Source organism: Ursus arctos, unplaced genomic scaffold (assembly GCF_023065955.2).
Source record: "Ursus arctos isolate Adak ecotype North America unplaced genomic scaffold, UrsArc2.0 scaffold_34, whole genome shotgun sequence".
NCBI lineage: Eukaryota > Metazoa > Chordata > Mammalia > Carnivora > Ursidae > Ursus > Ursus arctos.
In genome coordinates this window covers 24,044,574-24,068,633 of record NW_026623030.1, presented here as the reverse complement: position 1 = coordinate 24,068,633, position 24,060 = coordinate 24,044,574, and the positions used below count along the sequence as shown (strand labels likewise).

General features: G+C 57.3%; 2 protein-coding genes across 17 annotated transcripts in view; one reads left to right on the top strand and one right to left on the bottom strand.

The window, feature by feature from the left end:
• Positions 1-19: 19 nt before the first annotated feature.
• RHOF (ras homolog family member F, filopodia associated) lies at positions 20-22,360 on the top strand. 14 transcript variants are annotated; one of them, XM_057306106.1, is made up of 10 exons: positions 69-507; positions 917-959; positions 2,356-2,461; positions 4,373-4,467; positions 7,885-7,937; positions 8,438-10,729; positions 10,980-11,067; positions 19,331-19,440; positions 19,526-19,660; positions 20,452-22,360. In XM_057306106.1, exons 6-10 carry the CDS (start codon positions 10,610-10,612, stop codon positions 20,611-20,613), a joined length of 615 nt encoding a protein of 204 aa, XP_057162089.1. In that variant the 5' UTR covers positions 69-507; positions 917-959; positions 2,356-2,461; positions 4,373-4,467; positions 7,885-7,937; positions 8,438-10,609; the 3' UTR covers positions 20,614-22,360. The 14 variants fall into 14 exon arrangements, with proteins under 14 accessions (XP_048077626.1, XP_048077622.1, XP_048077625.1 ...); XM_048221667.2 differs by lacking the exons at positions 69-507; positions 917-959 and adding an exon at positions 966-2,244 and having other exon boundaries at positions 8,438-8,495; positions 8,727-10,729; XM_048221669.2 differs by having other exon boundaries at positions 20-2,244.
• TMEM120B (transmembrane protein 120B) overlaps positions 18,161-24,060 on the bottom strand; it is a 45,000-nt gene continuing 39,100 nt past the window's right edge. For all 3 annotated transcript variants that reach the window (XM_026514831.3, XM_026514832.4, XM_044389848.3), the window contains one exon: positions 18,161-23,609. In XM_026514831.3, coding sequence (XP_026370616.1) covers positions 23,496-23,609 — 114 coding nt within the window. In that variant the 3' untranslated portion in view covers positions 18,161-23,495. The remainder of the gene's footprint in view (positions 23,610-24,060) is intronic.

Genomic DNA, 24,060 nt, shown 5'->3' with positions numbered 1-24,060 from the left:
GGGAGGGGGGGGCGCCGCCGCCGCGGCTGCCGGGCCCGGAGCTGCTGCCGCCGCCGCCGCTGCTGCTGCTGCTGCTGCTGCCCGGGAGGCGGCTGGCGGCGGAGGCTCGACTCCCAGTAGCCGCACATCCCACAATACACCGCTAAGGAGCCCGACCCGAGCGCTCACCCTCCTCCTCTTCCTCCTCCTCCTCCTCTTCCTCCTCCCCTCTCCTTCCTCGCCGCTTCCCCAGGCACTCTCCCGGCGGCGGCAGCTGCGCCGCCAAAGCCCCGGGCCCCAGCGGCCCCCCACCCCTCACTCGCGCGCTCCCACACTGCCTCCCCCCTCCCCGGGGGAAGGCCTTTTAATTTATTTATTCTGCTGGGACTTAGGTGGGGGGCTTGGCTGGCGGGGGAGGGGGGTCTCCCCGGGCTCTACCTCCCGCGGCTGGGGCTACCCTCCGAGCCGCGGCCGCCGCGGCGTGCGCCTGGGGCCTCCAAAACTGTTTCCAAACTGCCAAGACCGGAGGTGGGCGCGTGGGGTTCGGGGGAAAGGGCTGGGTTTTTTGGGGGGGTGATTGTGTTTAGACGCTGGGAACCGTGGGGGGAGGCAAGACGACTCAAGACGAGTTGCAATCGAGGTATCTCTGCTCCGGCTTCCTCCTCTGCCCCGAGACCCCCTCCCCCTTGGAACTGAGCTAGGGAGGGGAAACCAGGATTTTAACCAAATTAGCATTTACATTCCTGGGAGGATGTAGCCCTCGCCTGGACCAGGGTGATAGAAGCTTTTTTGCTCTGTTTTTATTTTTGGAGAGGAGCGCCCTGTAATTGTCCTAAACACATGCTTCTCCCCCCCCCCCTTCTTCCTCCAGCCACCAGCAGAGGAGAGAGTCCCCCTTTTTTGCATTTATCTTTTCCTTCCCCTTTCTTTATTAAAGGTCCGGGAGTGGCGGCGGCCAATCAGCGCGCGGCTTCCATTTTGTGAGTTCAACTCCGAGGCTCCCGGGCTTCGCGAGGACGCATTTGCAGCCCCCTCTGCCTCTCCTCTCGGGCGGCCGAGGCGAAGGAGCCGCCTTGCTGGGGCTTCGTGGTGGTGTATTTCATATTGGGGCTCTTTTCGGGGTTTGTAATTTGGCCGTGGGTAGGTAATTGGCTGGAGCAGGGCGGCAGGGCGCGGCAGCCAATCAGCGCGCGGCTTCTATAGGGCTTGAGTTATTAGACGCTGATCTCAAAACATCGTTCATCAGACACCAAGGAGAGGCCAACAGATGAGGGGAGCCATTTTTCTGCAATGGAATTAAATGGCCAAGTGGGTTTTTCCTTTGTTGCAAATGGGGAATGTTTTTCCTTTGACTCCACCATCCAGTTCAGGACGCCTCAGTGTTGTGTTTAACATTTGTCAACAGGCTAAAGGACTCACAATTGGAAGAATGAAGAAGACTTTTTAAAAAGATCTGGATTTTTCCTTATGACTTGGAATCCATCTTTGTCTTGTATAACTAGGTCATAGCACACCATTAATGTCAGCAGTTAACAATTTTGAATTCCAAAAAACCTAAGTAAATGACATATTTAATTTTTTTCCTCTTTTTTTTCTTGGGTGGGTGGGGGGAGCTTGGAGCTGTCTTAATCTGTATTCTCTTGACTGAACAATAAATTTTTAAATATATAGTTTCCTCTATTAAACACTTAAACCTGGCCATCTTATTAACTCCTTCTGCTCTCTTTTTAACAAGGTAATGTTTTAAATGTATATAGTTCTAGGACTAGCGAAATGGCAGCAACAAAAAATTGTAAGCAGTTGTTACTCTTTTTAAGTTTTTAAAAACCTTTTACATTGTAAGTACCCAATCCATTCTGTCCTTATGCAGTGCAGTTTCTATGTTAATGTTGCTGAGATGTCCTTAATTTTCTGAACCTTCATCTGCATGTATGTCTTTGTCGCTCTTGTCTAATATAAGCCAGTTAAAATGCTTTTAGACGATTTTGCTTTTTTATAAAGCTAAGGTTTTAGCTTTAAGCTTTTGAAAATGTTTACAGCCATAAATGCTAGTCAGCTTTCTTCCCAGTAACATGTACACTTTCTTTGAAAATCGATCTATTTGAAGAAAAACAGCTCTGTTTTTCTCGTCTTGGTAGGGGAGTGGGTGAGAGAAAGGAAGACCTTCTCTTTGTGTACAGAGACTAAAGCCGTCACAGGAAACTAGATTAAAACTGGAAAACAAGTCCTAGCTGGTTCGAGCCAAACACCAACGTTAACTCGCGGGTATTTTCTATGGTGGTTGGGATGGCCGTGCGTCTTTTGCCTTTTGTTTGATTTGACTGTGTATTTTCGCCTTTTGTCTCTTAATGACGATCACACCATTGCTATATCCAGAGCAGTAAACAGTCCTCAGCGAAGCCGCCTTTTGCCAACCCAACCCTGGAAAGTTTGCAGAAGTGGAAGGAGCAGAAAATGCCATGAGAGTGTAACTTACAAAAAGGTAACAACAACAGGAAAGACACCACCATTCCCCCAATAATCCTAAACAATCCCCCCAAAAGATATTTTTTACATAACACGTCCAAAAACCTCCGCCCAGCTTGATCTTCCAGACTCCATGGCACCGGGCTGAGCGGGTAAGTTAAAAAAAAAAAAAAAAAAAAAAGTGCTTTTTGCCCCTTCGAGGAAATCTTTTTTAGAGCAGGCCAAGGGCTACAGATGTTTGGGAGCTGAGGGGAGAAGGAGGTTTCTGGAGCTTTATGTTTGGCAGCCGGATGGGGAGGGGTGGGGGGACGAGGAGGGTTCCTCAGACCCTTCTGCCCCGGAGGCAAGGGGAGGGTCTCCCCCAGCGAGCTCGGGCATCTATGGAGCCGCCTGCGCTCATTCCCCTGGCTTTTCTAGGTCTGAGCCTTGATGGGGAGGAGAAAATTGAAGTGTTTTGGAGATGGGGGGGGCTCAAAAGACGAGGAAACCTCCTCGCTCGGCCTAGGACCTCTTTCTCTGTTGATTGTGGGGCTCGCACTCTGAAGCCGGCTTTTCGGGGCTCCGGGGCGTGCCTGCGCTTCCTAAGCAAAAAAGGACAAAAGGCCGGCGTCCATGTTGGCACCATGACGCAGCATCTCTCCCGCCTGCCACCGAGCGGTGCCTGTTCTCCCGGCCGCCCTCGCTCCTCCCTCCCCAACACGAGTTTTATTTTCAGGTTCAGAGCAGAGCCGCCGGCCGGGGCCCGGGGCCGGGGCCGGGGGGCAGGCGGGCGGGCCGGGCTGCGGGTGGCTAATGGCGGCCGCCCTCCTCCTCCTTCCTTCCCCGGTTGTCGTTGGAGGCCCGGGGCTGATGGCGGTCTCTCGCCGGGCCGGGCCCCGAGAGCCCGCGGGGCACAGCGCCCCATGCCGGAGGGTGGTCGCGGAAACTGTTGCGGGGGGCCGCGGGCCCGGGGGCGTCGCGCGCCGCGGCTCCCGCGCTCGCAGCCTCCGGGCGAGGCGGCCAGACGGGCGCCATTTCGCGCGCCGCCCGCGGCTCGGGCGGTGGCGGCTGCTGCGCGCCAGGCGGGAGGAGGGAAGGAGGCGGCAGAGCCGGGCGGGGGGGGGGGAGGGGAGGCCGGCGCGCCGCCGCCCGCGTTCCAGGCCGCCGCCCGCGTGGACGCCCCTGGCCCGGGGAGGCCTCGACGACGAGCGCGGGCTTCGCAGCCGTCTCGGACCCAGCGCCCAACTCGGGGACCCACGCGGGCACGAGGAGGCCTCATTGCTGGGCGGGGCCGCGGGAGCCAGTAGCAGACGGCCACGGGGACGGTCGGGGCCTCGAGGCTCCCCCTGACCCCGACCGGCGCCTCCCGAGGCGGGGGAAGCCTCCCTCGGGGTCCGGCCCTGACCGTAGGCCGATCCCCGCTGCCTACCCGGGCCTCGGCGCCCAAGTCTGGCTCTTCACGCCCGTGATAGCCGAGGCTGAGGGGTAGGGGGCCCCCTTTGTCCCCAGTTTGGGCTTGAGGCCCTCCCGGAGGCCACCGACGTCCTGATTTGGTCGCTCAGGGCACACCCTCCAGCCCTGCGCTCTAGAGGCCGGGGGTGGGGGGTGGGGGTGGGGGAGGAGTGCGGCCTGGGAAAGCTGAGCGGGCCTTCCCCGGGATCCCCCGAGGCGGAGGGCCCTAGGGTAAGCCTCACAGCTCCGGCCCTTTCTCGGGGAGGGGATGTGGACGGGGCGGGCCTTTGGAAATGCAGATGAGTCGCCTCCTGCTGCTAGTCGCCCGGGCTGAACCTTCGTGACTCAGCCGCACCCCCCCATCCTTTCCTGAGTGAGGGCCGCCTGGGCGGATGGAAAAGGGGGGCTTTTGTGAGGTTCCCTTTCCCTCAAGGGGACCCTGCCTGGTGTGCGGCTATCAACTCCCTAACGAAACCCTCCGACTTCTCCCTGTCAGGCTCTTGGCTGGAGAAAGGACAGCTGCCCGGTACCCCCCGACTGAACCATCGCCCTTCGGACAGCAGGAGCAGCCCTAACTTCACTGACAAGAAGGTAGGTGTGAGCCCTTTGCCAGCCTGCGAGGGAGATTTGGGGGGCTTGGGCCTGGAGCCCAGGGAGGGCGGGCACCCCAAACCCGCTAGGCTGGTTCTGCAGCCCCTCCGCCCCACAGATGTGTGGGACTGTGTGTGTGTGAAATCGGCTCCCTGCTGGGCCTGCTCGGTCCATCCATCCCCGCCTGTCAGCTTCTGTTGTCAAGAGTTTGCGGCGTGCAATTCTCTGCAGTGTTGAGCCTCATAGGAGGCTGCACTTGCAAGTATTTCCCAGTTGTGTGTTTTGTGGTGGGGGGGCGGGCCCTGGGTGCCTCTTCTGAAAGGTACTGTCTGCTGCCAGGAAGCCCAGCCCTGCTCTGGCCCTCCCTTCCGGCCCGAGTGGGGGCGTGTGGGGTGACTGTGTGAACTGGCCTCTTCCCTCTGATGTCTAGCTGCTAGGGAGGTGGAGAGCACAAGTACCTGAGATCTGGGCCAGTTTCTCTGAGAAAGAGGCTTCTGCACTCTTCTCCCCATTCCTGGGAATTCCACCATTCTCTGCACCCCCCAAAGAGAGTCCTGTTTAGAAAATCAGACATATTGGGATTTGAAACCTGGCTAGCCATTTACGTGCTATGACTTTGCTTGAGCTGCTTAGTCTCTGAGCCCGTCCCCGCCCCCCCCCCTGCACAAATGGGGCTGGGTCAGTGAGTCCCAGTCTTGAGCATGCTCATTAGACTCCAGGGCCCAGTCCTGAGTGTTTGATTCAGTAGGTGGGGTCTGAGAGCTTGCATTTCTAACAAGTTCCCAGGTGATGCTAATGGCTGCCATCCAGGGCACATTTTGAGAACCCTTGGGCTGGGTAACACCTGGAGGTTTTGTGAGGACGAGATGGGAGCTAGTGCACTTGAAAGCCCAAGCTGAGCGCCTGACACAGAGGCGTTAGCTTCCCAGTAATGGCAGCTCTCTTTCTCCTAACACAAGCTGAGACTGCTCATAGTTTCCCACTGTCTCCAGGAAGCTCCACAGCTGTTAGTGGTGTGGCGCTTGATCTCTGATCCCTCCCCCACGTGATCTCTAGTAAGGGATTACTTTGATGAACCATTTGGGTCCAGGTGCCACTGATCCCCACCACTCCCCAGGTGGGCTGAGGTTTGGCTTCCTTGTGGGATGAGCCCTGCCCACTTCTACTCCACCCCACAGTGTGAGGGCTAAACTGAGGTTTTGGGGAGTCAGAAGGGCTTGACCTGGAGATTTGGTTGAGAGCCATTCTGGTGCTTAATTAAGGGAGGCTCTAAGTCTGGTGGCTGTGCTGGTGACCTTGGGTGAGTCTCCTGTGTGAAATGATAATAAAAGATGCAGGCTGGAAACGGGAGTGGGAGGATTAAGTGTGATTAAGGGGGCTTGGCCTCACGTTCAGGCTTCACACTAGTTGGCCTCCATTCCCATGTGGCTGCAGGGAGTGGGGGTTGGGCTGTCTGTGAGCTCCTCCCCCACCAACCCACCCCCGAGGCACGTGGCAAAGCCTCAGGGCAAAGGGGAAGACTGACTCTCCGCAGGCAGGGAGCCAGCATGGTTTTTCCTCCTGTGTGGTTTGAGTCGGAATGGTGGCCTCTCCCCAGCTTCGCCGGCTGTTCCATGATTGGGTCATAATTTGGGGTCACTCCCCCAAAACCCGGAGAGTAGAAGTGACTCACCCAAGGTCACGAGGCCACCACTGGCAGCCAGGACGGGGTTCCAGGTGTCTTGACTTGTAGCCCATCGCCTGTGTCCATGGCACCCCCCCACCCCAGCTGTCTGGGTTATTTTGGGCTCCCTCCCGTGCCAGCTGTCTGCTGGCATTACTGCCAGGAAGCTGGAAAAGCTGTCTGGCTGAAAGTAACCAGCATGGTGCACTTGGCTCCTTCTGGCCCCCTTCCCTTGGCCCCATGAGGGTCTCCAGGCCCAGATAAGCTGGGTCTGGTCCATCTTGTCCTTTGCTGGCTGGGGAAGGAGGTTCACTCTGCTGCACCTGGCACCAGACCCCCTTACCCCTATGGGGGGAGGAAGCACTCTGTAAAAGTTGATGAGGCTCACGTTCTTAATATCCCGTGGGCCTCTTCCTTCCACTCTGGCCCCAAACTCAAGATTTAAATTCGGTGCTGCTATTGGATTGCTCTTTCAACCCCCCTTGATCTCACGTGACTGGCTTGCTGCCTGAGGCTGCCCTCCATCCCTTTAGATAGAGTCCTTAGGGCTCCCAGAGACCAGGGTCTTTATGTCCCAGGCATCAGATGGTTAAATAATTGATTTAAATTTCTCCCTCCCAGCCACAGCCTGGAGGGCTATAGCCAGCTCCTCCACTCCCGCCCTTGGAACAATTAGGGAGCAATTAGGTGTGAAACTGTGGTCTGGGTATGATTCTTGGGAGGGAGAGGTGTCCCCATGACCTGTAAGGATCATAACCCCCTCCCCGCTTCCCTTTCTTCTCTTTCACCTTTCTTTGTCCCCCACCCCACCCCCATCACCTCCTGGGGGCAGGGAGAGGAACAGCAGCCTGTCTGTCCTCTGGCTGTGGTTCCTCCTGGCTCAGAGGCTGGCCCCACCCCCCGGGTCACACAGCAAGCTCAGGGCGGGACTCCTCCTGGCGCCAATCCGGTGGGGCCAGCCTGGAGAGGGCCACGCCAGCGGAAGGGCGGCCCAAGGCTGGGAGGTGGCTGGACCTGCCTTGCTACTGGACACCAGGGTCCCGCCTCTTCCGGCCCATCCACCGAGAGCCCCAGCCAGGAATACGACCTTTTGGACCCTCTGGGTGGAGACTGCCTCTGCCTGGACTGTGGCTAGAGGCACCCCGCCATCTTGGAGGCCGCCTGGGTCAAGCGCTGTCTCCAGCTGGCCAGTGACCTCAGCAAGTTCCCGCCCCTCTGGGAGCTGAGGTCTCCCCATGTGAACCAGGAAGAGGAAGGTGGTTGATGACCTTTTGAGCTGTGTCTTGAGTCTGGCTCTGTGAGGGGAGCTTTTTGTGTTTCAGCAAGACCTCCCCACCAGCACCACCAGGTACTGAGGCCTAGAGAGAGTCCTTGACTTCCAGGTCATCCGTGGCCACCTCCCATCTCTGGTACCTCAAAGAATAGCTCAGTTTCTTCTGTCTCATCTGGGGTGGATGATCCCTCAGGTGTGAGGTGACCTCTTAGGATGTTCTGAGGTACCAGGGAAGTAGAAGCTGGAAGAATTGTCATTAACTTCCCCATGCTAACCTATGCTGGTCAGACTTTGCTCTGACAAGATAGAAGTGGATCTGGCCCTTATTTCTCTCCTGGGCTCAGTTGGCCTTACTATAGCACAGGCCAAATGTGTTCACCCCACAAATGCCACTGGCCTGCTCCCTTAGGCTTTTGTGTCCAACAGCTCTATGTTACGATCAAATTTAAAAAATCTTTCTTGCTTTCCTAAATCTCTCCAGGAATTCCTAGTGAATAAGAGGTGAATGACTTGGGTCCTCAGAACATCTCACAGGTAAGGAAGCAGGGCTCCCCGTGCGTGTGGGCAGACCCAGCTCCTTAGCTGGCCTGCCCTGGCCCAGCTGCCTCTGAGGAAGCTCTCAGCAGCTGGCCTGGCTCCTGGGTATTTTTAGGTACAGATCCAGCCCCTACACCACCACTGGAGCCGGGTCCAAATCAAACACACTCCAGGCCCCGCGAGGCTGGGGTTCTGCCAGCCTCTTGGCGGGGGTGGGTGGGTGGGCGGGTGGCTGTGGCCAGTGTCAGCTGTTCTGCCTGGATGCAGGCAGGGCTGGGAAGCCTCACTTTTCCTCTCCCCCCTCAGTTTTGTGGAAGCCATTTGTTCTGTCTTAAGTTGGGATCGGAGTCTTGTTTCTCAGGTGGAGAAAATGGAAACTGAGGTCAGGGATTTTGAGGAAAGTCAGGAGGTGTGGTTATCCCCCAGGTGGCAGTTCGCTCAGAGTGGGATGACCCTCCTAACTGAATTCTCCCCCAACCCCTCCTCTTGACCTCCAGTCCCTCCTTGAGCTTCAGGGTCCTTGATCCAGGGTCAGGTCCAGGGCCGGCTGTAAAGGTAAGTGGGCATCTCTTCACTCAAAGGCCTCTTCTGTCCTTCCTCTCCTGCTAGCCTCAGGCTGCCGCTATGGAAACATGACCCCAGCCTGCCTCACCAGCCAGTCACAGCTCCTCTTGGCTCACCAGAGAGAGAGCTTGAGGGCTTGGCTTTGGCTGGGCGCTTCTTCTAGGAGCTTTCTGTCCAACACCCCTGTTGAGCCTGGTAGTAGGGTCCTCCTTACCTTGACAGCCGTGTCTGGCCTCCCTCCTCGCTGCCCAGGCACTGTGGAACCTGATGGGGTTTTCCAGCACCATGCCGTTGCCCAGGTTACCCATCCTGCTTGCACTGGTCTGCCCTCCCAACACTGCCTAGCTTGGGCTCAACCTTCCTCGAACCCTACAGAGGTTCTGGTCTCTAAATTGTTCACATCTCCCATATGCCTTCAGACTGCTTTACCAAGACAGCTTCTTGCAGGCAGGAACACAGTTGCCTCTCAATAAACTTGTGTTGCAGAAAAGGAATGATTGAGTTGCTGTAAATTTGTGTGGGGGTGCTTGACCCAGCAGGTGGCCCTCAGGACTCACTTAACCTGGGGCTGGGCCTTACCTCCTTTTCCCAGCTCTGGGCTCTTACTTGTAAGCTTCCACGAGCGGTCGCTGCTGCCCTCTGGTGGTCAGACCCTGCTTTGCGTCCGCGGAAAACCTACCCGGCGTTTACGGAATTGCCAGGTTGGCAATTGCCTCCATGAAGTAAAGTTACCTGGTCTTGCTGAGAACTTGAAAATTGACAATCTCCCCGGGGGATGGCGGGGTGGGGGCGCGGATAGAAGATCCTGAGTCCTAAACCCTCCCTGAGGAAACTACCAGAGGTCCTGGATAGGGCCTGTCTCTCACGTGCCCATGCTTCAATCAGTGCCTGCCTGCCACACACTGGCTCCAGGGATCACCTTCCTCTCCTGACCACTGGCCTGGCTTGTGCAACGGACTGTTGGTCCAGGGTCGCGGGGAGGGAAGGAATGGGGGACAGGAGTGATCTCAAACAGCAGCCCCGATAGTATCTGCATATTGTGTTAAATAAATAGCTGTTTTGATCAGGGAAATGGGAGGGTTGGTGAGAATCCTTGGAATGAAGATACGTGGCTGCTGGCTGAAGAGTGCTTAATCAAATTTCAGGGAGGGCTGGGTGTTATCGGGGCCCAGCTTATCTCAACTAGATCTGCCCTTTCCCCATCCCTTCCTCGACGGTGTTTTCCTCGGTTCACGCCTCTGGCCCCTGCTAGAAAGCGACTTCCGCCCGCGTGGTTTGGGGCCAACCCCCAAAGGGTATTGTTCCGGAGTCGTTCACCTGCTCTCCACGCCGTCGGCCCCAAGGCGATTGCCCGCCAGAGGGCGCCAGACGTCCACTTTGCGCTCTTGGGGAGGTGGTGGGGGTAGGTGAGGGGAACCGCTATTCCCCACCCCCAACCCGCACCCATACTGACGCCCGTAGGGCTGGGCTAGGTGGGCAGACACGCCCCCCGTGCCAGCATCTTCCCTGGCACTACCAACCTACCTCGTGGGGAAACAGGTTCAGAAGCCGACTTGCCCCAGGCCACACAGCTGAGGCCGGGCCAAGACAAGGGACTTTTTCCAGAGCCTGAGACTAAAGCTCCTAGACCCCTGGTGCTGGGGCAACGATCCGCCAATCAAAGGGTCCCTGTCTGATGGCGATGTGGGGGGGGGGAGGCGAGCCGGCCAATCAGAGGGTCCCTGCCAGAAGGCGGAGCCTGCCAATTAGGGGTGCCCTGCGAGGAACGGCGGAAACGATCGAATCTTGTCGGTGGGGGGCGCGCCTTGACATGCATGGGAGGGAGTGGGAGCCGCGCTACAGGCTGAGTACCCCCGTTTCTCAGTTGCCTCAGTTTCCCTGGAAATGAAAGGTGAACGCCCCGGGCCGGGACCCCAACAGAAAGGAAAACTGAGGCTGGGAGGTGGGCCCGGGTGGCTGCCTGGCGGAGGCGATGCCGGCACACAGCGGGCGGGGTTTCTTTAGCCCCGCCCCTGGATCCCGCCCCCGCCCTCGCCCCCGCCCCCAATCGTTCAGCCGCAGAGGTCTGCCCCGCGCGCGGTTGCCAGTGCCGGCTGCTCACAGCTATGGACGCCCCCGGGGCCCCGGGCCCGGGCAGAAAGGAGCTGAAGATAGTGATCGTGGGCGACGGCGGCTGCGGCAAGACATCACTGCTTATGGTGTACAGCCAGGGCTCCTTCCCTGAGGTGAGGCCCGCCGGGGGGTTGGTGGGAGTTAGACTGCGGGGCAAACGGGCTTGGGACCACCGGGGGCGACGGCTGGCCTTGAGCCTGGACCGCGGCTCTCCGGCGTCCCGCTAGTGGAAAGGCAGCCGCCACCCCGGGGCGCACCCTCGGGAATTCCAGAGCCCAGCTGGATGGGGTGCCGGGGGCGGCGCAGCTGGACCCTGGGTCCCTGTCGCACCCCTTAAGAACCAGCCGACCCCTTCTCCGACAGGACTACGCCCCATCCGTGTTCGAGAAATACACGGCCAGCGTGACTGTGGGCAGCAAGGAGGTGACCCTGAACCTATACGATACCGCCGGTGAGTGCGCCTGCGCACCGAGGGTCCCGCGTGCCCGAAGGGTTTCCCCCTCCCGGGCAGCCCCCTCCGGGCATCCCCGCCCACCAGCCTCTATGGGGCCCTGACCTCCCAGGCCTCCTGAAAAACGCGGAGGGGCTCTGGCACGGCGGCCCTGGAGGCTCAGAGGGCCTCAGTCGCCCCATGTTTGATAGGAGGGTACTTGAATGAGATGAGCTCCTCGGCCACCCTCCTAGCGCTAATGTGCTGAGGACCCACGGTTTCGTTCCTCTCCTGTGGTTCTAGAAAACCGTGGGCATCGCTGCTGCTTCCCATGGTTCCAGGATTTCGTGTGTTGCATGCTGTGGTCTCTTAAAATTCTGTGGGCTGAAGATTTGAGTCCTCTGGTGCTAGGATTCCATGAGCTGAATTTCTGGGTCCTGTGGTTCTAGAAAACTCTGGGCTACAGATCAGAGCCTGTGACTCCAGGATTTTATGGTTGACAATCCTGAGGCTTCAGGGTGCTGTGGACATAAATTCTGAGTGCCACACCTTTGGGATTCCATCGGCTACATATGCGGTTCTGGAATTCTGTGGTCTACAGTTTTGAGCCTGTAGTTCTAGGATTCTGGCTGCGATTCTGTCTTCCTGGTTCCCTGGGGATAAACCAAGCACTGAGAAAGGAACAGAGCTTTAAGTCCAGAATAAGGTTCTCTTGGCCACCTGAAACTCCTAACACAAGTAGATCTTTGCTAATCGCGTCAGTTATCAGAGTCCCTGTTGTGGGGTCATTGGTGGGGGTAGTGCGGGGTGTCTGCCTTCAAAGAGCTTCCATCCTGCCCTCAATCCCCTTCTGGGCTGAACCGACATTGGGCGACAAAGGTCAGGATCTCACCCAACCTCTCTGACTCAGTGTTTAGTGACCTGCATGGAACCACGTCATCGGGTGTCCTGTCCACTGGCCATGGTGGCCTTGTATATGCAAGGGGAAGTCTCCACTAGCCTTGGACGGAGCCCAAATCCAGACATCCCCCACCGTAAGGCGGCCAGTAGCATCTCATTGCACCCTGGAGACGATCAGAAAAGGGACTGTCCCGCCCCCAGACCCCTCCACCGTTCCTGACTTCAGCAGCCATTACTGTATGGTGGGGCCCGAAGGACTCTCCACCTTGTTGGACGAGGACCCCAAACGGCTGCCCCCAGAACAGGGCCCTGCTTCCAGCCCTGCAAACTGAGAAAGCCAAAGGTTGCTGAGAAATTCCCCCAGGGGCGTAGCCATAAAAGCAGTAAAACTTAGAGTGTGTCTGGGATACTTTTAGTTTCACATACTTCCTGTCGGGGACCCAGGGAGGGGCAGGTCCATTAGCCCCACTTTGTGGGTGAGGTGCTGGTGAGGCAGGGAGAGTCACAGGATAGTTTTCACTCTCCTCTGTCCTTCGGGACCTCAGGGCCTCTCCTATCAGATCCCTGGGGTTCACTGTTCATGGAAGCCTCCCCCATCAGACCCAGCACAGGGACTGCTTCTGGTGTTTGTGGTCTTACCCAGAGAAAGATGCTCAAAGAATACATTAGGGCAGATTGTGGTGTGGAGGTTCCAGCAGGTTTCTGTTTGGCGTAAGGAAGGATTTGCGCTCACAGCTGCTGCAGGAGGGATTGGAGGGGCTCCAGGCCCAGTCATCAGAGGCACGTGGCCACCACAGCAATGATGATCTTCCTGCCACAAGCTTTGGAATCAGATCTGGGCTTTGATGCTGGCTCCCTAGCCGCGTGTCATCATGGACACCTGGGCCTCAGTTTCCTCATCTGTAGTCAGGGCTAACCACATTAGTCTTGAGAATTAAATTAGATCCATGTGATGGTGTGACACAGGGGTTGGCTCTTGGGAAGGGCTAAGTATTGTCATGATTCTTTCAGCCCCCCACCCCCTTCCCCCGCCTGGCTATTCAGGCTCAGACCCAAGTCCAACCTGTTCTGAATCGAAGGCCTGCAGAGCTCCGGCTGGCCCCCGCCCTGCCCTCCCCGAAGGACTCTTGAAGCATCAGAGAAACAGAGCTGGGGCTTGAATGACTCAGTGGACTCCTAGGGAAGTAGATTGGCTTCACGTCAGCAGGACAGCCCAAGGAGGAATACTCAGGGAGAAAGAAACATGGCCACTCCTTCCAGGGTGTCCCGCTGTGACCCAGGAAGCCCTGTCTCGAGGAACGTGAAGGAGAGACTGGGTCAATCCTCTCCCATGTGCCAGTGCCCAGCATGGTGCCTGTGGAATAAGTGCAGAAGAAATTTGGAGGCAGAAGCACTCCTGGAGAGTGTTCTGATAAAGGCAGTGAGATTGTCTCTACCTGTGCGTGGACAGAGATCAAAAGTCGGTGGCAGGGGACGCCTGGGTGGCTCCGTCGGTCGGTTAAGCATCTGCCTTCGTCTCAGGTCATGATCTCAGGTCCTGGGATCGAGCCCTGCATCAGGCTCCCTGCTCACTGGGGAGTCTGCTTCTGCCTCTCCCTCTGCGTCTCCCCCCGCCTGCCTCTCCTGCTCTCTCCCTCTCTCTCCTCTCAAATAAATTAAATAAGTCAGTGGCAGAAAAGGAGGGCCAGGGGAACAACTAGAGAAAGAGACTAAGGGGGTGAGGGGAGTGGCTGAGCTGGAGGTGAGTCTAGTAAAGGTTATTGTAGAAGGTTCTGGAACCTGCTGAGCTAGACCCTATGGTGGCGGATGGTGGTGCAGAGTGGTATCTTTCCACCCGACCACTGGTGACCAGAACTATGGGACAGGGGTGGCCCCCAGGAGGCCGAATTTTTCCAAACCCAGGACCTCGGCCATAGGGGTCTGCGTGGGAGCCCAGTCTAGCTGCTTGTCTCCATCGTGCAGAAGCAGATACAGACGCCACAGCAGTGGGAGGGTGGTTGGAGGGGTGGTGGGGCTCTCAGAGCTGACAGGTGAAGGGGAGGAGGGCGCAGTGAGCACTATTGCCCTATAGCCTCTCTTGCTGTGGGTCCTGACACCCTCAGAGGCAGGAAGTTGTGGTGCGGTCTGAAGTTCCCTGGGCAGAAGGGAGGGGGCGGCAAGGTGGGATGTTAAGACACCAACTAGAGATGGAACTGTCTGGGCCTTGGGGTGGGGTCCAGGGGTGGGGTGTCATAGGATGGGATGGCGGTTGCCCAGAGAGGTGGGGAGCTGTGGTCCCCTTCTCAGCCTGAGATGGGAACAATAGGAAAAATTGGGGAAGTGGGGTGGGGGGGCAAAGAAGTTGCTGAGACAGGGAATCAGGGACCAGAGGGATGTCTAAGAGCCAGAAGGCCTGGGGGCTTGAAGAGCTGAAGTTGTGCCAGTCAATGTGGCCTGGGCTCCAAGCCGGGGCTGCCCCAGCCACTCCCGCCTCTGGGGCGGAAACACAGGTGGGCGGGCCCCAATAGCAGCGAGTGGGTTCCTCTTCTGGCAGCTTCCCTTTCTCATGTTGCCTGTGTCCCTCCCCTGACCAACGCCCCGGCTGGAGCTGGGAGCCACCTGCTCTATGTCCAGCAGATCTGGGGATTACTGTGGCCCAGTGACACCGTCTTCTCAACCTAGCTCCAGGCCTTAGAGACCCCTGCCCCTGGAAAATGACTGACACAACAAAACTCCTTCCCACAAAGGAAATACCCTCATGCTAGGCGAGAGCCTCATTTCCTCCCCGCCCCACAGCCCCACCAGCTTCAGGAAGATGGGCCACTTCAAGGGGAGCTGTGTGCTAGAAACAAATGCATCCCTTCGCACGTAACTCCGTGCAAGCCCACCTGCAGAGGCCGTAGTGGGACCCTGGTGTGCTGCTGGACAGGTGACTTGGCCCCCTTAAGTCTTGGCATTGTGTGGGTAAATGGGGAGGGCTGTGGTTGGGGCACCCCTAAAGCTTGTGGGTCCAAAGCTATGGGGTTAACTCCCCACCCAGGCCCCCATCCCCTGGAAGTTTCTGTTTTAATAGTAACCATAGTAGCAGTCCTTCACCTTCGTTCAGCATTGCTTAGCCTACAAGTCCTTTACTTCCAGTATCAGGGGCAGGGTTATCACCCCCTTTGCCAGATAAGGACACTGAGGTCCAGAGAGGGAAGGCACCCGGGTCACAGACCAGGAGTCTGAGTGTCACCTGGCTCTCCTGACTCCTGTGGGAGAGGCATCTAGGACATTACACATCTCCCAAGGGGACATGAGGTCAACAGCCTCTGGGAGTCCATCATTTGCCCGCCTGGTTCCCATGTGGAGGTCCACACTGAATCTTGGGAAAAGTTGAGCCAGGCACAGTCAAGTCAGGAAGGCAGCCTGGAGGAGGGAGTTAGGATCTGGGCTGGCTGCCTGTCCCCTCCCAGAGCCCCTCTCTCTCTTGAGATACCTGTGTTGGCAGCCTTTTGGTCAGGCCTGGGACTTATAGGGTGAGGACAGCTCCCTACCTTCTGGAGCGGACTGAGAGAGAGGCACCCCCAGGAGTCTTACCTATGGTCCTCTTTTACAGAGCTTCCCCTTAGCTGCGTGACCTTAAGGCGACTCCCTTCGCCTCTCTGTGCATCAGTTTCTGCATCTGTAGAATGGGAATAACAAGAGCCCCACCTTGTTAGCATCGCGATGGGGAGTAATGGGTCAGGGCAGGCAGTGGGCTTCAGGTGGAGCCGCGAGTGAGCGTCACGAGCCCTCACAGAGAGGGGGCACTGCCGACGTGTTGTTGATGCCCACTCTTTAGTGTTGTTATCAGGGCTCACCTGCTTCTCTCATACCCGTTTCACAGGTGAGGAAACCATTTGTAAGGAAACAAGGTCCAGAGGTTGATTCCCAATTGGGAAGTCCGGGGAAGGCTTCCTGAGAATTTTTGGCAATTTCAGAGTGGCGTGGCAGGCACCTGACCTTGGAGGTGACTGAGTTGGCATTCCAGCTCACAGGGATCCTGTCTGTGACCTTGGAAAAGGCCCCTCTCGGCCACACGGGCTCCTTAGGGGAAGAACTTTCTCTGCCTAGCTTACCTCCCAGGTGATAGAAGTGAAATGCCTTGCTGAAAGCCAGAGGGGTTTACACCTTATTCACACACTCATTTGTTTGTTCACCAGAGAGCTACTGAACGTGCCTGTGTCCCAGGGAATATCACGGTCCTCAGGGGCTTTGCTGCTCACGGGGCAGACAAAACCAAACCAAAACCCAACATCAGGGAGGGCCACGTATTCAGAAGAATAATAGAGCCGTGGTCGGGCGTGGGGCAGCAGTCAGGGGAGCTCTCCCAGAGGAGGTGACGTTTCTGCAGAGACCTGAAGGAAAGGAGGGAGCAAGGCATGCTGCTACCTGGGCAAGAACCTGTCGAAGAGGGATGGGCAAGGGCAGAGGCCTGGGGCTTGGGGGGGGGGGGGCGGGCAGGCTCAGTCTGACTTCCTCCTTCCAGCCACTGCAGCCCGACTTCTGCTGAAATCCTCCCCGGCTGGAGTTGCTAAACTCCCTGCTCTCTGCTGCACCTGACAAGAGTGGATCAGCTCCAGACAACAAGCAGCCAGGCGCCAGGATGACTTTTAAGGACAGACTTGGTCCCTGCGCTCAGGGCGCTTACCGGCCCAGGTTGTGGACACGCAGGGCGGGGGGCAGATGCTGCGTGGGGAGGGAAGGCCTCTCCGAGGAGCCAGCAGGTCGGGCTGAGGGAAGCCGTCGGAGCACAGGGGGCCCATTTGACCACAACTTGTCCACTCCTGCCATATTTCTAACGGGGAATAGATGTGCACGTTGTGCCAGAAGTAGGAGCTGCATTGTTACATCGTGGGGGCCCAGAACCGATGTCTGCACAATGCAAAACAAAAGAGAGCAGTGCTGGGTGTCAGCAGGAGTGCTCGACTGGGACCCAATGGCCTGGGGTTGATCCCTGGCTGGGTCACTGATGCCGTGACCTCGGGCAGGTCACTTCTCTGGAGCTCAGTTTCTGTGTAAATGGAAGTATTTTTCACTTCCTGTCTAGCCCATCAGATGATGGCTGTAAGGATTTCTTAACTGGTCATAGGCAGAAGCACTCTAAAATGTATAAAACACAGTGGTGTCGTCGTGAAGGAGGGAGAAGACGTTATCCTGAAAAAGGAAATGATGTGGACATTCAGTTTGAATGTTTTACAGTAAAATGCTAAGAAGAAAATGGGGGTGTGTGAGTAGGGCAAGCATTCCAGGATGTGGGGGCAACAAGTACAAAGGCTCTGAGACACGAGAGCTTGGTGGGTTTGAGAAACCCTGAGCAGGGAGTCGGCAGTGATGGGGGGAGAAAAGGTCAGGGTCTGTGGGTGCCAGGTCATGTGGACCCTTGGCAGATGTTTGGATTTTATACAGAAGGCAGTAGGGCGCCACTGAACGTATCCTTCCCTCGGGGGAGAGAGGCAGGAGCTTGCGTATCTTAGATCCAACCGGCTGCCGGGTGGAGGACGGCTCGTTGAGGGGCAGCAGCAGACACGGGAGGCCAGCGGTGGCTCGGGCGAGGGCGGTACTGTCCAACAGAACTTTCTGCAGCGATGGGATGTCCTGCACCCGCACTGCCTGTTACAGGAGCCACTAGCTGTGTGTGGCAGTTAATCACTTGAAATGTAGCTAGTGCAATGGAGAACCTGAATTTTTAATGTTAATTAATTTAAATGGCCACATGGGGCTAGCAGCTACCCTATTGGACAGCACAGGTCTAGAAAGACATGGACCAAGATGAGGAGAGGGGACAATTGGGAGGCTGAGCCCTGACAGTCCCTCACTCCTCCACAGTCTTGGGGGGACTATGGCTGAATGGCAGCATGGAGTCCTCCTGGCCCAGCCACTGTCATAGCTGTGACTCCGGTCACACTGCACACCGCAGGGGTCCTGGATTGAGGCAGAGCCACTGGGAAGGGAGAGGTGGCGGTGTCCCAGCTGCAGCTGGGGGCCAGGAGGAGATGGGGCCTGTCCTTGCTCAGTGGAGAGGCCAGCTTTGGCAGGGAGGGAACAGGAGGGCAGGCTGGCGCCACCCAGGCACCCCCAGGCCAGGGGGAGGGGCAGAGGCCTCCTGGGCCGCTGTGTTCCAGTCGGGGAAGAAAGTCACCTTTTTGCCTTAGCACAGGTGGCTGGGGAGTTGCCAGGGAGCCCAAAAGGGCTCAGTTCTCACTGTGGGAGGTTTTTTTTTTTTTTAAATAAGATTTTATTTATTTATTTGAAGGGAGACAGCCAGAGAGAAAGGGATCACAAGCAGGGGAAGTGAGAGGAAGAAGCAGGCTCCCAGCAGAGGAGTCTGATGTGGGGCTCAACCCCAGAACGCCAGGATCACGCCCTGAGCTGAAGGCAGACGCTTAATGACTGAGCCACCCAGGCACCCCTCACTGTGGGAGTTTTGAAATAATACTAAGGCATACGGTGACGCAGGGCAGGGCATAGTTCTAGGCCTGCTTCTGGACGGGGGCAAAACGACTATAGGACGTTACCGCTGAGATCTGAATGCGGCCTGTGGGTAGGGTTAGAGCACAGCGCCCACGGTGGTCCTCAGCTTGTGACTTTCTCTACGGGAGGTGATAGAACGCGCTCGTTCTTAGAAATCCGCAAGGACTGTCCTGAAGCCGCAGAATGCACGTGATTACTCACAATTACTTTCGCCAGTGTTTACACATATGAAGGTCAAGTGGGGCAAAATGGAAAAAATCAGGAATCCGAGGAAGGGAGTTCTTGGCACCCTTTTTGCAATTTTTCTGTAAGTTCGAAATTGCCAATATAAAAAATTACTAAAAAGCATTAAAAAACCACACCCAGCCTTGGTGTCTGATACAGTCGGTGCGGGGGAGGGGCCGAGCACCAGCTGGCTCCCCAGGTGAGCCTGAACAGCAGCTGTGCCCGTCCCCCCACCACTCTCTTGGGCTTTTCCAGAAGGGCAGGAGGAATTCAACCCAAGCCTACACCTCTCGGCCTGGGGGTACCCTCCCAGATCCTGCAGTGGCCTGGTCCCACCCAGCCCCTGAACCTTCTTCCGGGAGGGGAGTTGATTTGGCCTGAGTCTGTTATCTTCAACCTGAGCGCCAGGGCAAGGTGGGGGGGGGTGGCAGTAATTGCCACGGACATAATTGCTAGCAGTTTCTCCGGCTTCTTCTGATTACCCTGTAATCAGACCAGTTCTGAGCAGTGCATGGGTTTTATCTCCTGGAATCTTTGCTCCTGTGCTCCCCCTCTGTTTTACAGATGAGCAAACCAAGGTTTTAGAGACACAGTCACCAACCCTTCGCCCATTTGAGCCCAGACAGGGCTCTCAGGTGGACAAGGAGGTGGTGGCTCCCTGACCCCACCTACTCTCCCATTTCAGGGCAGGAAGATTATGACCGGCTGCGACCCCTGTCCTACCAGAACACCCACCTCGTGCTCATCTGCTATGACGTCATGAACCCCACCAGCTATGACAACGTCCTCATCAAGGTGAGGCCCACGACCCAGCCAGCCTGCCTCAGGGGGTGCCCACGGATCTGGCCTCAGCCCTGATGGCTGCCCTCTCCCTCCACAGTGGTTCCCTGAGGTCACACATTTCTGCCGTGGGACCCCCATGGTGCTCATTGGCTGCAAGACAGACCTGCGGAAAGACAAGGAGCAGCTTCGGAAGCTCCGGGCCGCCCAGCTGGAGCCCATCACCTACATGCAGGTCAGGAAGGGGTCTCCCCTCCTCCTACCTCATTTAGTCCTTATAACCCCGAGGCACGGACTGTTAGCATCCCCTGTTTTACAAGGGAGAAACTGAGGCCCAGAGAGGTGAAGTAGAGGTTAAGAGTCACATAGCTAACCTGCAGTGTAGCCAGGATCCTGTCCCGTCTGCCACAGGGGACTGGAGGGGCAGGCCTTGTTTGAAAGCAGGGTTCCCCTGCCCGTTCGAGTCATGGGCAAAGCCAAACCTGTAGCTTTCTGGGTGAGGCATGGGACAATAAAAGGAACACAAAGGAAAACTAATAAGAAAGTTTAATAAAAAGGAACAAGCATTAATAAAAGTAAATTTTAGAAATAGAACTAGTTTTTACTGTCCTCACCAGCTCCATTGCCTAAATGGAGGGACAGGGAGAGGCATGGAGGAAGCCCTTTTTGTCTGGAGGCCTCCAGCTCTTCTCACGGGCCTGGCACACGCAGCGGCCTGGCCTCAGGGTGCAGACCCCTCTCGGCCTGAGGTGTGAGAGCGGGGGCAGGGTAGAGGCCAGGACGGGGCTTCTGATCTCTCAGCCACCGCCGCAGCCCTTGGGCCAACCACAGGCCCTTCCGTTCCATCCACACACACTGCTGGGGGCTGGGCCTGGGACAGGGGGAGGGGGGCTCCACACCAAGACCTATCCCCCCCCACTCGGAGAGCCCCCAAAGCCAGCTCCAAGTACCCAAATCCATGGGGGGGCTGTCAGGAGGTGCCCCATGCTCCAGGCTCCTCATCTAATGCCGCCCCCCCCCCCCCAGGGCCAGAGTGCCTGCGAACAGATCCGAGCGGCCCTCTACCTGGAATGTTCTGCCAAGTTTCGGGAGAATGTGGAGGACGTCTTCCGAGCGGCGGCCAAGGTTGCCCTCAGTGCTCTGAAGAAAGCACAGCGGCAGAAACGCCCATTGTGCCTGCTGCTCTGACCCCGCCGCCAGGGCACACAGCCCTCATGGCAAGACTGACAGGGCCCAGGCTGCCAGGCCCCAACTGCACCCCGAGATCCTGCTCTGTCCCCAGCTTTCCAGCGGCACTTTGAGTTGAGTGTCTCCCTATGTCTGGAGCCTGTGGCTAGGCTCTTAGAACATTCTGGAGATCTCTCCTTTCCCAGCTGGGGCTCTGACCATGAACTCACCTCCAGGTTCCCATGGGAGCTGGGCCCGCATGGAGGTGGGTGAGGGTGCCGGACTCAATCCCTCTGTACCCTAGAACCAGCATTTGTCCCTAGGACTCGGGAGTACACAGCCTCCCCCCAGCCACTTGCGTCCCCCTTTGCACACCTTATAGGTCCTGAAAACCTATGCCTGAAACAAACAACTATATCTGATACGTGGATAAATGTGGATCTGTCAGCATTCCACACAGCCCCCCCCAAGCCCGCTGCTCCTGCGTCACCCACCCCCCTGGGCTCCTGAGATAGGCTCGGCTGCATCCTCCAGCTTCTGGCTTCCTTCCTCCAGGAACGTGGGGGCCACAATGGGACAGGGACTTATCGGGACAGCACAGGCACCAGCCCCGGACATGGGGGCTGGCACCGGCCCCCACCCCTCACCCCCAGAGGCCTTCAGTCTCAGCCTTCGGCTGGGTTGCCATCTTTCCAGAGCTGGGTGCACATGCCCAACGGGGAGAGGAGACTCTCTCAAGAAGCAAAAAGTACCCTGGACCACCCATCCAACCCCTGCTCAGGGGCTCCTCACCTGCAACCCCCCACTGCCGGAAACTCAAGATGAAAAGTGACATCAGCTCCCAGTGATCATGGGCAAGTCACTTCTTTCTACAGACGGTTTCCCTATGTGCAGAAGGGCAGCACTGACTCATCTTAATAGTCATCACGCTCCCTCCTGTCCCTCACAGCCTCCACTTCTGCCAAGCTGAGACTGTCCTGGCCTCCCGCGAGAACACACAACCCCCAGCTGCAGATTCACTGAACCTTCTGGAAAGTCTGGGGCCAGGAGTTTTTAAACAAGTGCTCCAGGTGATTCTAATGCCTGGGAGATTGAGAGCTGCTTCCTCCTGAGCTACAAGACAGCATTACCCAATCTGGGGTAGTGGCTTGAGGTGGCTCCTGCCTCAGCCCCCACTAAGCGTGAGCCTCTCTGAAGTCAGCTGCTAGAGAGATTCCTGTATTGCACCCCACCCCACCTCACCCCACCCTGGTTCCCCAAGGCCCTGCCATGCCCTGGGGAGTCAAAAGAGCACCCAATCCAAGGCCTCATGGACAAATGATGGTTTAGGATGGAGGTTAGCAAACCAGACTCTGTGGACCAAATCTGGTAGCTGTGTGTTTTTGTAAATAAACTTCTGTTGGGACATAGCCACACCCATTTATTTAGGCATTGGCTGCTTTGGCCGTACAACTGGAGAGAGGGTGAACTGTGACGGATTATCGGCCCTTTACAGAAAAAGTGCCGACTCCTAGTCTAGGGAAAACCCAAGTGCCTCAGGGCCAGATGGAAAACCCAAATGAGTGAACTAGGACAGGTATAAAAGGGAGTGGTGGGGTCTGTGGCACACTAGAAAGCAAGCACCCCATCCTAAGCAGGCAGCTCAGCCGTGCCAAGAACTTTCCATTTTTCCAGGGAAAGTAGAAATCTGGGTTTTTATGGAGACTCTTGACTGGGATGGAAGGGAAATTTGTTTTAAAAATGTAACAATTAAAAAAGTTTAAACTCCTGCGGGTGCCAAGCATGAGTGGATGCCCCCTGTGAACTCTGGTCAGAGATTTGTAGGGAGGTAGTTAAGGGTAGCTGAGACCCACGTGTGGGAGAAGGTTACAGCTCATGTAAGGGGCAGGGGCAGAGCATTCAACCAAACCTGCTGGCTTCTTCACCCTTCCCACAACTACAGAATCGGACACAAGGTGACCAGCAGGCTTGTCCTGGCCTCCCAAGTCCACCTCTTGGAAGGGAGCCAGCTCACTCTCTCCCCACCACATTCCAGAACCTGAGGGGAAGGGAGGGAGGTGAGGAGGGTGGGTGAGCTTCAGCCAGCACTGAAGTGTGGGTCCCACTCTCTGAGAACTCACTGCAAGAATTCCGGGAAGTGGGCTGAGGGGTGGGGGTCAGGAAGCCAAACTCTCAAGTGTCAAAAAAAGAAGCCCTCAAACCACCCAAGTGATGCCAAGGCTGGGGCGCCCTCTGGTGGTCACAGCAAACCCTCCCGCCTCGGGCCCACCTGAAGGCCAAGCCCTGCGGAGGCAGGGCAGTTGTTCGCAGGTGGCCAGCAGGCTGTAGACTTGGGAAGCGCAAAGAGCACAAGGCACAGACAGACAGTGGTTCTCTGAGAACTTAAATACCCCCAGCACGGAGCAGCGGAGGCTGGGAGAGCTTACAGCAGAAGCGGTGTGCCCCGGAGAGGGAGGTTCCACAGGACGCCGAGGGGTTTCCTTCCACCCGCTGGGGATAAGTAGCCGGTCGTCACCCCACCGAGCCACACCCAGACCCCAACCTGAGGGGCTCCCTGAGGTTTTAGACCGCCCCCCCCCCCCCCCCGCCGGGAAGACTGACCCAGGCTCAGCCGTAGCCAAGAGGGCAGCGAGGGAAGACTGCGGATTCTAGGGCAGTCCGGAGGACCCTGTATTAAATACATCATAAATAGGGAGGCTGGGGCAGGCGGACAGGCAGGGGTCACATTCCTCTTGTCCGCCAGGGACCAGGGCCTTGGCCCTTCTCTCAGCTGTGCACTGGTCCCTGAGCTGGGTGCTGCCAGTGGCCACAGACACTGTGGGGAGAAACCGGCAGCAAGGGTGCCGGCTGGAACCCCCTTCAGTCTTGAACACTGGGGGCTGGGGGCGCACGGGTCCCTTGGCTCACAGCTTCTTCCCCTTGTTTCTGTTCTTCTGAAGTTTCGTGTGCACGACTTTGAGTGTGGTCAGGAAATTGCCCAGGAAGAGGACGAGGAACGTGAGCGCCAACACGAACACCTGGGCAGGGGCACGCAAGGAGACCAGGGAAGGGGTGGCAGGGGGAGGAGCGGAAAAGAAAAGGTTGAGCCAGCTCCGATTAGCTCCCTGCTGAGATGCCCCCCCTTCCCCCCCTTCCCCTGCCCTCGCAACCCCCTTAGCACAAGCCACCAGCAAACTGCAGTGTTCCCACAGCAGAAAGCAGAGATCTGGGCCAACTGCGTGAAGGGTGTGAATCCTCAGGGTCATGCAGGGCCCAGGAGGGCTCCTCCTTTGGCACCCCCATAGCATTCAGTAGGGTTCTCAGACCACTTAGGGGCTGGCTCCCTGGCTTCCGAATTCCCTCCCACTGTCTCCCAGGTCCCAGTAGCAGGGAGCTCTAGGCACAGGGACCTATCAGGGGGAGTAAAGGGGTGGCTGAGGAAAGAATTCTCTCCAAGCTGGCCCAGCCTTCCCCAGGAACCCCCCACCC

Coding starts and splice junctions, on each gene's coding strand:
- RHOF (XM_048221669.2), top strand. CDS start 10,610: ATGGACGCCCCCGGGGCCCCGGGCCCGGGCAGAAAGGAGCTGAAGATA. Junction 19,441..19,525: donor ATGACAACGTCCTCATCAAG/GTGAGGCCCACG, acceptor CTCCCTCCACAG/TGGTTCCCTGAGGTCACACA. Junction 19,661..20,451: donor AGCCCATCACCTACATGCAG/GTCAGGAAGGGG, acceptor CCCCCCCCCCAG/GGCCAGAGTGCCTGCGAACA.